The sequence below is a fragment of the Schistocerca nitens genome, chromosome 2 (genome assembly GCF_023898315.1).
Source record: "Schistocerca nitens isolate TAMUIC-IGC-003100 chromosome 2, iqSchNite1.1, whole genome shotgun sequence".
In the NCBI taxonomy this organism is placed as follows: Eukaryota; Metazoa; Arthropoda; class Insecta; order Orthoptera; family Acrididae; genus Schistocerca; species Schistocerca nitens.
In genome coordinates, this window is record NC_064615.1 from 516779028 (window position 1) to 516792464 (window position 13437).

The window sequence follows — 13437 nt, forward strand, 5'->3', positions numbered from 1 at the left end:
CACCCATCATTCAGTCTTGATCGGGATACATGTGATTTTTACCTTTCTGATGCCATGAAAGTATACCTGCGCTTTTGCCCTATTGTGAGGTAGTGGAGGGGGAGCAACATTGAATGTGCACAATGCCCCAAGACATTTGCTAGAACGGAATAAGAACGCTTGCAAGCAGGAGGACCATATGCGTAGCGATTGATGGAAACTATGTTGAGATATGTCGTGAAAGACTCTCGGCAGAGTTTGGCAGGAAATGGCAGGGGCCCGTAGCAAGCGTAAGAATACAGGCGGTCTGTAAAGCGTGTTCGCAAGGCATTACTTGCAGCAGAGTGCCCGCAAATGTCAGAAATCCGATTTAGAAACTCGGTCCCGTACACAATTCTCATTTGTTTAAAAATGGCTCTGAGCCCTATGGGACGTCCCTAATTTTCCTTTTTTGCATTTTCATTATGACGTCACTGACAAGTCACGATCTTAGTAGCAACCCTTAACATTAATCAGCTGCTCCGTACTTTTAATAAGGTCCCTAAACAATTGAGCCGCTTACGACAATAGGCTGCCTTAGCGTTTCTGTAACATAAGCATTGCGATTTTCCAGTACACTTCCACCAAGTCCGTCCACTACCCAACTACTTGTTTCATATGTTCGGTCTGTTTCATACTGCTCGAACCTGTTTCGGCCAGAGTACTACATTATTTTTAAAGGATTATTACTATTGTCAACTTGTTGTAAGACTTTAATACTGACTACGTAAGATGATTTCATTAAAAAAAAAACTTGACGCACGATGAGGTGCAAGTTATACCTCGTGAAACTAATGTCCGTACATCTTCTTCCTCACATAGTCCACCCACTACACATACACTTGGTACTTCATACCATGCATCTGTGGCAGTAAAACTGAGATGTACGTTCTTAAATATCTCGTGAAAATGCCTTCTCCGAGTCCCACAATTGACCGGGAATTACTTCATTATTCACTTCGCAGTAAACGATCAAATGATTGACAACAAAACATAACGGTCAAGTTAATGACTACTACACTGCTGTGGTTACTACATACTACCATTATTATTTTTATTATTACTGGTACACCTCCCCCAGGTGGCACCACCTTAACAAAGCTCTGTCCGTGCGGGTGGAGATCAAATGGTTCAAATGGCTCTGAGAACTATGGGACTTAACATCTGAGGTCATCAGTCCCCTAGAACTTAGAACTACTTAAACATAACTAACCTAAGGACATCACACACATCCATGCCCGAGGCAGGATTCGAACCTGCGACCGTAGCAGTCGAGCGGTTGCGGGTGGAGAGGTTTGCGTGCTCCGATGAGGCTGGGGTCAATGTCGGCGGTAGTTTAGCTGCTGATATGGTCACCCCTGCTGAACAGGCCCTGGCTGAGGAGCCTGACGAAGTGCAACGACCTGTCATTCCTTTTCCTTCCCTCTCCTTTCCTTAAACGCAAGAGCGGATGGTTGAATTGAGTAACTCAGAATCTCTTGCTATCCTTAGATTTTCCATTCCCATCTTCTTCATCAGAGGTTAGGAAAAGCTCTGACGCGTGATGAACGAAGTAAGCACTGATGACAAATTCTGGTCCTCCAAACTGAGGGTTGTGCGATGGACCAGTCACCCTCCCCTCCCCCCCCACCCACCATCCATAGAAAAAGACAGCCAATTAAAGAAAATAATAATATGCCTCGCCTTTCGAATAGTTTTAAAGGAATTCCACAATGGTAATGAAAATGTACCTTGCACAGGGCATCCAAACAGCAAGAAGATCTCATGGATATAAGACATCATAACAGTGATGTAGCAGTACTTTCCGAATTAAAAGTAAAGGTACTGTTTGTGAATATCTGCTAGAGTTCATGCATTATTTTAGTAAAGGAGGTGAGCGTATGAGTATCTATCATTCTAAACGCACAGTCGTCAAACTATATAACTTCGTGGAAAACAGTTAATGAAATGTTCATAAAGCTCAGTCTAAGAACTAAAGCCATTAATATAGTGATATTGAGACTGCATGAAACTACTGAAGTAAAAGAATATTTACAATAGGTGTTGATAGAGACTACAGAAGCCGTACTAGGTGGCCTAGAAGTGATACCGGCAGAAGATTTTAATAGCAGAATAGGGAAAGAGAGGAATAGTAAGGCTATTGGAATGTATGGGGAGGATGTTAAGAATAAGAATGAGAAAAGGCTGGTGGATTTATTGGAGCAGTATGAATTATGAATAGAAAATACATTCTTTTCTCACAACGATATACATAAATTTACATGGTATAATTATAAAAGATCGTTGAAATCAGTTATTATCTAATCTTGAGTCAAAATGCCAATTTAAAAAATTCTGGATGTCAGAGTTAAAAGAGGGGCGGATTGTGGGAGTGACCATCGTTTGGTGGAATGTAAAATTTATATTCCCTATACTTTCTGAAGTAGCAGCGAAGAGATGAGGAGGCCACATGCTGACCAGCCTGAGAGCATAAGGTACAACTTTCACAGCTCAAAAGTACTTATACCACTAGCGGCTGGAGTATTAACTGCGGAGCCCAGAGAGGACAGTATAAGAGGGATATGAGTATATAAAGCCCATACATGTAGCAGCGAAAGAAGCCCTTTGAGAATATGAGGAGAGGATGATATCAGTTCGGTGCAATGCAGAAATCGCAGAGATGATTCGAAGGGGAAAAAAAGGAAGCTTATTTGACGTTCCTGAATAGAAGTGGCAATCATAGTACAAAAAAAAAATGGCTCTGAGCACTATGGGACTTAACATCTTAGGTCATCAGTCCCCTAGAACTTAGAACTACTTAAACCTAACTAACCTAAGGACATCACATACATCCATGCCCGAGGCAGGATTCGAACCTGCGACCGTAGCAGTCCCGCGGTTCCGGACTGCAGCGCCTAGAACCGCACGGCCACCGTGGCCGGCAATCATAGTACATATACGTCACTAAATAGAGAAGTATTAAAAAGAAAGAGCAGGGCCTGGGAAGAAAGATGTGGATATATAGAGACGGTGATTGGTGGGGCTCGTAGTGCTGAAGCATGGAGAACAATCATGTCAATGGGAGTGTTAACTAGTTATCAGTATTTTATGGATTTAATCCAGGAAAATCGGCATTTTTCACGTAGTCGTGAGGTGAGGATGCAATAGGACGAGTAAGTCGTTCAGACGTAAAAGTCCTTCAGCAAGCTGTGAGGGCTCTAAGATGAAACAGGCACCAGGATACGGATCAATATATCCAGAGCTGGTGAAGCTTGGTCCATCGAAATTGTTGGAGATGCTAAGGCGGCTGTATGAAAGAGTGTTAAATGGAAAATGGAAAACATGTTACATATACCGGTTCATAAGAAAGAGTTACGTAATTACAGAAATAATTGTAGCGGACTGGCACTGATCCCTTTCGTTGGCAGATTACTCGAAGGTACTGAAATATCTGGTACAGAAAGAAACAACTAAAAAGCAGCAAGAGGAGCAAGCTGGATTCCAGACTGGAAAATCAGTAATGGAAAACATCTTCACAATGAAACTAATACATAAAAAACGCACAAACACCAGACTAGAAACGCGTGTTGCATTGACTGACCTCCAGAAAACATATGTACCCACCAAGAAACTGTTGGAAAAGTTGAAACCGTTAAAGTTAGATCAAAGCTTGCTAAAGTATGTTATGAAATTATGTGAAAATAACACAGCGAGCTTAAGGATTTGGAACAGTTGGACAGAGGAATTCGGAGTGAATAAAAGTCTGCAGCAGGGATGAGCGCTGTCACAGACCCTCTTTAGGCTTTATCTAGGAGCAGTCGTACAGTCTTGGCGTAGAAAGTATCAGGTTATGGTAGTGACAGTAGAGGGAAGCAAAATATTTAGTCTGTATTTTGCAGATGATCAGATTGTACTAACAGAAGCTGAAGATGATCTGAGCTGTGTGATACGAAAGATTGAAGAGGAGTACAGTAAGGATAGCCTAAAAATGAACATGAAAAGAATAAGTAGTAATTGTAGGTATGGAAAATGCAAAATATATTGGGATATTAGTCAATAAACAGGGCACAAGTAATGATGAAATCACTAGTAGGATTAATAATGGATGAGCTGTAACAAGGGCAATAAATTCTATTCTATGGAAAAAAAGGATAAGAACAGCAACGAAAAATTGAAAATATAAGACTATGGTACAAAGTGTAGTTTTGTATGGAGCAGAAGCCTGGGACGTTAACAAAAGAAATAAGAATAAACTGCTTGCCTCTGGGATGGATTACTTAAGACGAAGCTCAAGCTGTGTAGGGGTGGATAAAATAAGAAATGGTGTAACCCGATAAAGGATGAAAATGGATAGGGATATCTGTGACGACATCCAACAAGAATAGCTGATATCATTTGGCTATGTGAATGGGATGAATGAAGACAGAATACCATATTGGATACTACGATAGATACCATCCTAGCGAAGAAAAGGGGGCGCCCCCTATGCAACTACCAAAATGATGTAGAAGAGGCAAGGGAAGACAGGAGTATGAACTGGACGTTCATACTCCTGTCTTCCCTTGCCTCTTCTACATCATTTTGGTAGTTGCATAGGGGGCGCCCCCTTTTCTCCGCTAGGATGGTATCTATCGTAGTATCCAATTTGGTATTCTGTCTTCATTCATCCCATTCACATAGCCAAATGATATCAGCTATTCTTGTTGGATGTCGTCACAGATATCCCTATCCATTTTCATCCTTTATCGGGTTACACCATTTTTTATTTTATCCACCCCTATACAGCTTGAGCTTCGTCTTAAGTAATCCATCCCAGAGGCAAGCAGTTTATTCTTATTTCTTTTGTTAACGTCCCAGGCTTCTGCTCCAAAGCCAAGACAGGAGAAGGTGGTGACTGGTGGTGGAGAAGCGGCTCCAGCGGTGCATAATCCGCAAGAAGTATGTTACTGTCATAAAGCATATGCAACCTGAAATTTCCGTCAGTTCAGAAATAAAGAGTCAAGGAATCAAGTGATTTACAAGAGAGGTACAGTGCATATCATTTTACTTTGATGATTTTAAGCTGAGGTGCAGAGTGTGGGTGAACTGAGTGTCGCTAAGGAGAGTACCGGTGCAGAAGACGTATGTTTTGTAACAAATGTCTACCCTCATAATTGGTAGCTAGCTTTCTTTTGCGAGAAGGTGTTGTAGGTGGCACACGTTAAGCACTCGGAGTTGCTTCATTTTTCCGTAGTTATAAATCAATTGTCTCTTTGACTCATCATTTCATTGTTTGATAAAAGACCTACAAAAACTTAATATTTATCTTTCATCATTTTAAAAATGAAAACGTTCAAGGAAAATCCTTTCTCGTTCTAAAGTTTAGTTTAGTTACGTGCCAACGTTTGTGGCAGGGGGTGGGGAGTGTACTAACTAATATCTAAATCTCATTGTACTTGGTGCTAGTGGTGTTGGAAAAGCTGGTAACCAATGATCCAGATATTTAAACAACCTGGTTATAATATTTTATTAAAAGGGAATACTGGTAACTACACTAATGGTAAATGAAAGTGGTACACCAAAACACCTTGGCCGAATGCTCTGAAATCGATTCTCCAGTATTTAGATGCCTGCAAGGTATGTGCTGGTGCCAAATTACTGCTCAGTATATAAACTACCCATTTGTCTAGGTGTGAGTCCATGGCGACTATACAATGTGTCTAATGCTATTGGAACTTTTCAGATGGAGTGTTGTTATGGCACAGAATAGTAATGGGTAGAGATTAGAAAAAAATCATTGCAACTCATTCACAAACACATAGATATACTCAAGTCATGCGTGAGACAGAGATAGAAGCAGGCAGTGAGTCAGTATGTCATAAGTGCGTCAGGTCGTCTACACATTACAACACTGTCAGTCGGGTGGGGAAATGCTATCAGAAGAAAGGAGACTGTGACAGGAAACCAAAAAAAGCGAGACAAACATATTCATTAGCTTGTAAGACATATTGCAAGAAACTCCATCTCTTTTACAAGAGCTCATAGCAAGACACAGATACACCTTGTTAAGTGAATGTACCAGAATAAGAAGGACACATGCGGTCATTACAAACTGAGCCTCGCTTTGTAGCCGCACACCAACTTTCTACTGATTACAGTATTGTAACACGACCACACCATAACATACCGCCTCCGGCAAGTGCTTTTGCTGATAATGTCATTGATGCCAATGATCAACTCACGACAGGAGCCAGCTCTACAGCTCCTGTCATGAGTTGATAATTGGCATCAATGGCTTTATCAGTAATACCACTTGAGTCCATGATTACAATACTGTAATGAACCTATGTCCTCCATGCTCTGTGAACCAGCCCAAAACGCACTCCACGTGATGGCCTTTACCTGAAAAACTTCCTGCTTCTCACTGCCTACCATCTACTGATAGAAAAATTGACTGTCTCCTGACATCACATTGCAGGTTACTCCTAGCACTGAACTTCAACGTGAAAACCACAAACACAACCTCTTGGAGTCCCCATTCGCGTTCAATACTCAGATGTCTTCAGGTGCTAAAACCTACCAGGGGTTCACAGGAGATCAACTGACCACATGATTACCGACACCACATATGTTACAGATGGGTCATTAAGGGTCACCGTAGAATTCAGAGTGAGACTGAGGATTCTCCATCAGCCGGCCTGAGTACACTTTGCATTGGGTGATGGCCATGCCTACTCGCCGGCAACTTGCCCTGGCACGGGATCGCTAAACCCAGAGCGTGCAGTGGTGTAGTTGACTGGACAGACATAAAAAAAATGGCTCTGAGCACTATGGGACTCAACTGCTGAGGTCATTAGTCCCCTAGAACTTAGAACTAGTTAAACCTAACTAACCTAAGGACATCACAAACATCCATGCCCGAGGCAGGATTCGAACCTGCGACCGTAGCGGTCTTGCGGTTCCAGACTGCAGCGCCTTTAACCGCACGGCCACTTCGGGCGGCGGACAGACATCACCTAGAATTGAACACGCAGCTGAAGGAGCAGCAACCAAAGCTGGTGTAATCATTGACAATAAATGATTGATATATAATGTTTTACTGATTGTCGTTGACACTTCGGTCGTTCCCAACAGCTATCCTGACTTCACACAGAGGTGTCTCCATTTTGCCCTCTGTAGTATGCAATACTGCCCGCTCAGAGGACGTGCGTGGATGAGTCGTTATCTTTTGGAGTCTCTTAAAGGTCGAAACAAGGGCACGAGGGACATAGGAGCATCATAAAGGCAGATCGAACAGAAACTAACTGTGGGGCAATGGGTGCTGAATGAGTCGTGCCGAGAGGGACTACGGACGACAGCGTGGCAAAGAAAGTAGGCAGAGACACTTCTGTGAAGACTACACCATGAAGATAATTCGACTGGCTCTCACGAACAGACTGCGACAGCTGAACCCAAGGTAGAAGCTACAGGCAGAATGTAGCCACGAACCATCGAGGTTTACTGAAAACTGAGTTGAGATCTCGACTTGCTATGCGTTGTTTAGCGTAGTCACAATACTATATGCAATGGAGACTTGCATGATGAAAACTAGATTTAAGTTTGACACTGAGCGTCATTCCGTTATGTCTCGTGCTGAGTTTCGCTTCAGTTTGTGGCTTTCACACCGACGCCATTGTGTCGGTAGAAAACCTGGTGAAAGGTCACAGGAACCAGCGATTGTCAAAATGGATCCTTCCCAAACTTTTGGAATCGTATTGCTAACACATTCTGTGGTTTATGTAGCTTTAATCATGTTTTAGCAAGAAAAAAATCGCTGGTAATGCTGTAACTTCAGCGGAACATGACTGGCTAGAAAGAACAAAAGAAGGGTTTGCTCTAGAGATTTGTTTGTAAGAACATAGAGACTCTCAAGATGAGTAAACAACAACATTGATTCCGTAGTTGTTGAACGCTCGCTAGTGTGTTGCAAGAATGGTAAAACGCATTCTCATAACTTTCTTGATCTGTGTACCAAAGAGGATATTATAGCAAGATAAAAGAAATCCCCAAACTCTAATTCGCACGGCAAACGCATTGAGGAACGTGGAGATTCTTGTCTGACCTGTCCAGCACCTTAATTTGTCACTCACTGAGTAGGTCTCAAATGGGATGGGAGGAGGTGTAAGAGGGGCGTTCAGTAAGTAATGCAGCACTTTTCTTTCTCGGCTAGTTTCGGTCGAAAAAATGCCGAATTTTTCAGGGACATCGTGGAATATTCCCACTTCACCTTGAACAGTTTCACGACGTTCCGAAACATGGCGACGCTATACGTATCCTTCTAAATGCCGCCTGTAACGTAGGTGCATTCCGAGCAGCGAGTTGTCATTGAGTTTCTTTTGGCGATAATCCAGTGCATCCCAAATATTCACAGAGGCTTGTAGAATGTCTAGGGAAACCCGGAATTCAACAAAAGCACTGTGATTCGTTGGAAGTCTGTCATAATCGCAACAACGTCCGCTTAGCTGTCCGATCCACCCACGCGCAGGCCGGCCGCACGTGTCTGTGACTCTAACTTGAGGTGATCGACGGATCACAATCAAACACCTCGCTGCCCAACTGGACCCGAGAGGAACGCACAAAACTTCATTGGATTGTTCTTCTTCATCCGCCCTACAGCCTCGTTCTCGCACCTTCCGATTTCTGTCTGGCCAATGAAGCAGTACATCGGCAACCAGTAGAATGGTCCTGTGCGGGCGTACAATCCCCCCCAGTAAGGTGGCGTAAAGCCACCGCATTGATCGAATACTGTGTTCAAAAATACGGTTTGTAGCAAAAAGAATGGAGAATAATATGGTGTATTGGAATCCTGAATAAAACCAATCTGCTTTCAGGAAAAAAGATGTGTTGCATTACTTATTCAACGTACCTCGTACTTTTGCTCCAGCCTGCAATCTTCACCACATGACACAGAATTTGTACGTGCAAAGGTGTGAAATTCCTTAAGATGACATGTCACTACGAATATAACAGTGTATATGTGTCCAGGAGGGTCACGCGTAATAAAGTCGTTGATGATTGACATCATATCCGAAAGTAATGAAAGTTAAGTAATTTAATGCCCATTGTGTGATGAACATCTCTAGAGAGTTTGATAGACATCGGCGGTGTTTCACGGTATGACACTTTTCGTTTCCCTTAGTGTACATCCCTTGCGCTTTTGAAAACGTTACTTTGTTTGCCTTGGAAGCATCTCCCATTTAATAATGATACCGGGATCGGAGCACTTTGTGCCCAAGGAAGATTACCGAAGATGAAAGCATCCGTCCTATTTCAAACTTGTTTGGTGTGTCCTCGGTTGGTTGGTTTGTGGGATTGAAGGGACCAGACTGCGACGGTCATCGGTACGGTGTGTCCTCGATTATACTAAATATACACGCAACAGAATAGCCGGACGAGGGACCACAAAGACCGTACCTGCGGTGGTAGTAGCCGGAGAGCCCGATGCTCCTGCTGGCGCTTCCCCCACTTGCCGGGGCGCGGCGCCACCGGCACATCAGGTAGCGGCGGAAGTGCTTCCGGAAGGCTCCCGACACGCAGTACAGAGCCACCGGGTTCACGCAAGAGTTGGCGAACGACAAGCAGAAGCCCAGGATGCGCAGCGTGTGCCACCAGTCGTTGTACTTTTTGTCGGCGTCCTCCGTCATGTAGAACCTGGAAAGATAGAACAACTAATGAGTTTCTTCCGTAAGGCACCAGTTCCCACGTAAGTTCATGATGTCCGTAGGACTGATGAATGATTTACGGCAACACAATAGTGAAATGGTTGCTGTAAATATGTCCTCAGGAATTCAGATGTATGTATTTACAAACAATATTCAACGCCTGATTTTCCACAACTTTTAAAACACGTGCTAAAATCGTGACAATGCGAAAATGTTCGCTGCTTACGTTACCCAGTCAACTACTAGGACTATTCACGGATTAGAAAAATAAGGTTTCCGTCCAAAGGCTACGCACACTTTCCGTAAATCTCTTGTGTATGAGACATCGTTAAATTTGGAGAACATACCGCTATGTAAATGATAAAGCGTTATAAATATCAGTACACTAAAGTGACAAAGTTCATGCCGGCCGCGGTGGTCTCGCGGTTCTAGGCGCGCAGTCCGGAACCGTGCGACTGCTACGGTCGCAGGTTCGAATCCTGCCTCGGGCATGGATGTGTGTGATGTCCTTAGGTTAGTTAGGTTTAAGTAGTTCTAAGTTCTAGGGGACTGATGACCACAGCAGTTGAGTCCCATAGTGCTCAGAGCCATTTGAACAAAGTTCATGGAATACGTACTAATATCGTGTCGGACCTCCTTTAGCCCGGAATAATGAAGAAACTCTATGTTGCATATTTTCAGTAAGTCAATGGAAGTCCCCTGTAGAAATATGACACTCCGTCTTCAGGCCACAAGTGGCCTACCGGGACCATCCGACCGCCGTGTCATCCTCAGGTAAGGATGCGGATAGGAGGGGCGTAGGGTCTGCACACCGCTCTCCCGGTCGTTACGATGGTATTCTTGACCGAAGCCGCTACCAATCGGTCGAGTAGCTCCTCAATTAGCATCACGAGGCTGAGTGGCAACAGTGCATGGCGGCCTGGATGGTGCCAACTTCGGTGATCTGACGGTTACCGGTGTATCGACTGCGGCCAGGCCGTTGCCCAGAAATATGAGACGGTGCTTCTAAGGCTGTCCATAATTGCGAAAGTGTTGCCGGTGCGATATTCTGTGCACGAACTGACCTCTTGGTAAAATGAAGTTCTACGGGATTCATGTCAGGCGATCTGGGTGACCAAATCATTCACTCGAACCGTCCAGAATGTTCTTCCAACCACTCGCGATTAATTGTGGCCCGGTGACATGGCGTATTTTCATCCATGGTCTCCAAGTGAACGATCGAATCAGTTGCACTAGCGGACCCAGTTCATTGCATTGTGGAGCTACCACCAGTTTGCACAGTGCCATGTTGACAACTTCGTTCCATGGCTTCTTTGGGTCTGAACCATATTCGAGACATACTATCAGCTCTTACCAACTGAAATTGGGACTCATTAGACCTAGCCACGATTTTTCAGTCATTTAAGATCGAAGCGATGTGTTGACGATCTAGGAGAGGCGCTGCGGGCGGTGTCATGCTGTTAGCAAAGTTACTTGCATCGGTCGTCTGCTGCCACATCCCATTCACGTCAAAATTCGCCACGCACGCTGTCCTAACGGATATGTTCGTCGTACTGCCCACATCGATTTCTGCAGTTATTTCACGCAATATTCTCGGCACACTCTTGACACTGTGTAAAACGGAATACTGAATTCCCTAACTATTTCCAATATGCAAAGTCCGGTGCGTCTAGCTCCAACTATTGTACCATTCACCGTTGAAAGTCTGTTAACTCCCGTCATGCGGCCACAGTCTCGTCGGTAATATTTTCAAATAAATCACCTGAGTGCAAACGACAGCTCCGCCTATGCACTGTGCCCTTCTATATCTTGTATACGCGTTACTAGGAAAAAATGGCTCTCAGCACTATGGGACTTAACATCTATGGTCATCAGTCCCCTAGAACTTAGAACTACTCAAACCTAACTAACCTAAGGACAGCACACAACACCCAGTCATCACGAGGCAGAGAAAATCCCTGACCCCGCCGGGAATCGAACGCGATACTACGCCACCTGTACATGTACATATTGCTATCTTATGGCCTTTGTCACCTGAGTATCTTTCACTTGCACATGAAAAAAGAGCTATCAAGATTCACCACAGGAACATAGAACACACTCATCGGAAATGGATTTTCCTGATGTCACATAGGTGCAGTGGGTGTCGTAGTTAGCGTCACATAACAACACCTAAACATCAAGCTCGAATTAATGGAAGGGCACGAGATTTTGTTACGTATCCGTATAACAGAAGCTGTGAGAAATGCTTACAACCGATGTAAATCGATGCCAAAACGAAAGGTAACTGTTGGTGTTACGCTATGTTTGGCGCTGTGAACAATCGCGAAGAAAGATTAAACTAAGCACTAGAAATGCAAATCGTGATGTTGCACCAAGTTTGGGTGGCCCGTCAACATCGACGAACACAGACTACGTTGTGACAGACGTCAGAATAATTGAATAATATTGAAAGAGTAGCACAGGATTAGCAAGGAAATCTTAACGCCATAAAACAAATTCATGGTAGCCAAAGGAGCTGAGTACATTTGTTGACAACTTTTTATCGTCAGATAATATGGATGTCGAGATAAGGTGCCTGACTTGCAGCAATGAACAAGTACAGCTCTTTATAAGCTGTCAGTCATGGAAGGTGGAAATTTGTGGTAAGGTCTTATGGGACCAAACTGCAAAGGTCATCGGTCCCAAAACCTACACACTACTTAACCTAACTTCAACTAACTTACGCTATGGACAAAACACACACACACACACACACACACACACACACACACACACACACACGGGAAAGGGGGGGAGGGGGGGGGTGGAGCCGCACATCGACCGTGACAAGGCGCCTCAGATCGCGCGGCATCAGTCTTGGTACAGATGTCTAACAGTGACATTGTTCACTAGTCTACATATCTTCAAGGGTTCAATGGGTTGTACTATTTTAACATGTGATTTTATGGGCAATGTAAACATTCTGTGTATTATATTTCTTTGTCTAGTTATTTTTAGTTACGAAGAATCAAATAAACATTCGGTATGTCGAAAGTATATTGTAATTGAACTACTTCTCCTCAGTCCATTATCCCATTTAATTAGACTGCACCATATCTGATACTGATATTATTTGTAAAAGTCTTTTCCTTTATATACCGAGGTGCCTGATAATGATCATTTGCTGTCGAGACAGCTAGCACTAATAATTGCTTTTATATGATATTAGTTAGTTTTTAATAGTTTATTAAGTTGGGTGTCATAGACACGAATGTATACGATACAGTCACATTAACGTGAGCACCATGACGTCAACTTGAACAACCACTCGCAGCCGGCAGGCGACAACGCTAACAGTGGAGGGTATACAAAGACTGTCAAGTGGATGCGGAAAACAGTGTAATCCATGTCGTAATGCGGATACTTATCTACCGTCAAAAAGGGCACGATCATTGGCTTTCGGGTCAACAGTGCAAGCATTTCCGAAAAAGCGAAGTTTGTAAACTGTTCGTGCGCCATTGTGGTTAAACAATACTATGCACGGTAAAATGACGCTGTTCAAAGCCGACGCAGAGGGAACTGTGATGCACCACAGCCCATGACAAGCGTGAACGACGGCTGCTTGAGATGTCTACGGGAGAACGGGCGTTGAGGTGTTGAACAACAGACCGCCCAGATGAGTGATCAAAAGTATCTGGACACCCCCAAAAACATACTTTTTCATATTAGGTGCATTGTGCTGCCGCCTACGGCCAGGTACTCCATATCAGCGACCTCA

At 43.7% G+C, this 13437-nt stretch overlaps 1 protein-coding gene across 1 annotated transcript in view; it reads right to left on the reverse strand.

The window, feature by feature from the left end:
• Positions 1 to 13437, reverse strand: part of LOC126234472 (neuropeptide CCHamide-1 receptor-like) — a 51887-nt gene that overhangs the window by 8616 nt on the left and 29834 nt on the right. The window contains exon 4 of the mRNA XM_049943164.1: positions 9430 to 9666. Coding sequence (XP_049799121.1) covers positions 9430 to 9666 — 237 coding nt within the window. The remainder of the gene's footprint in view (positions 1 to 9429; positions 9667 to 13437) is intronic.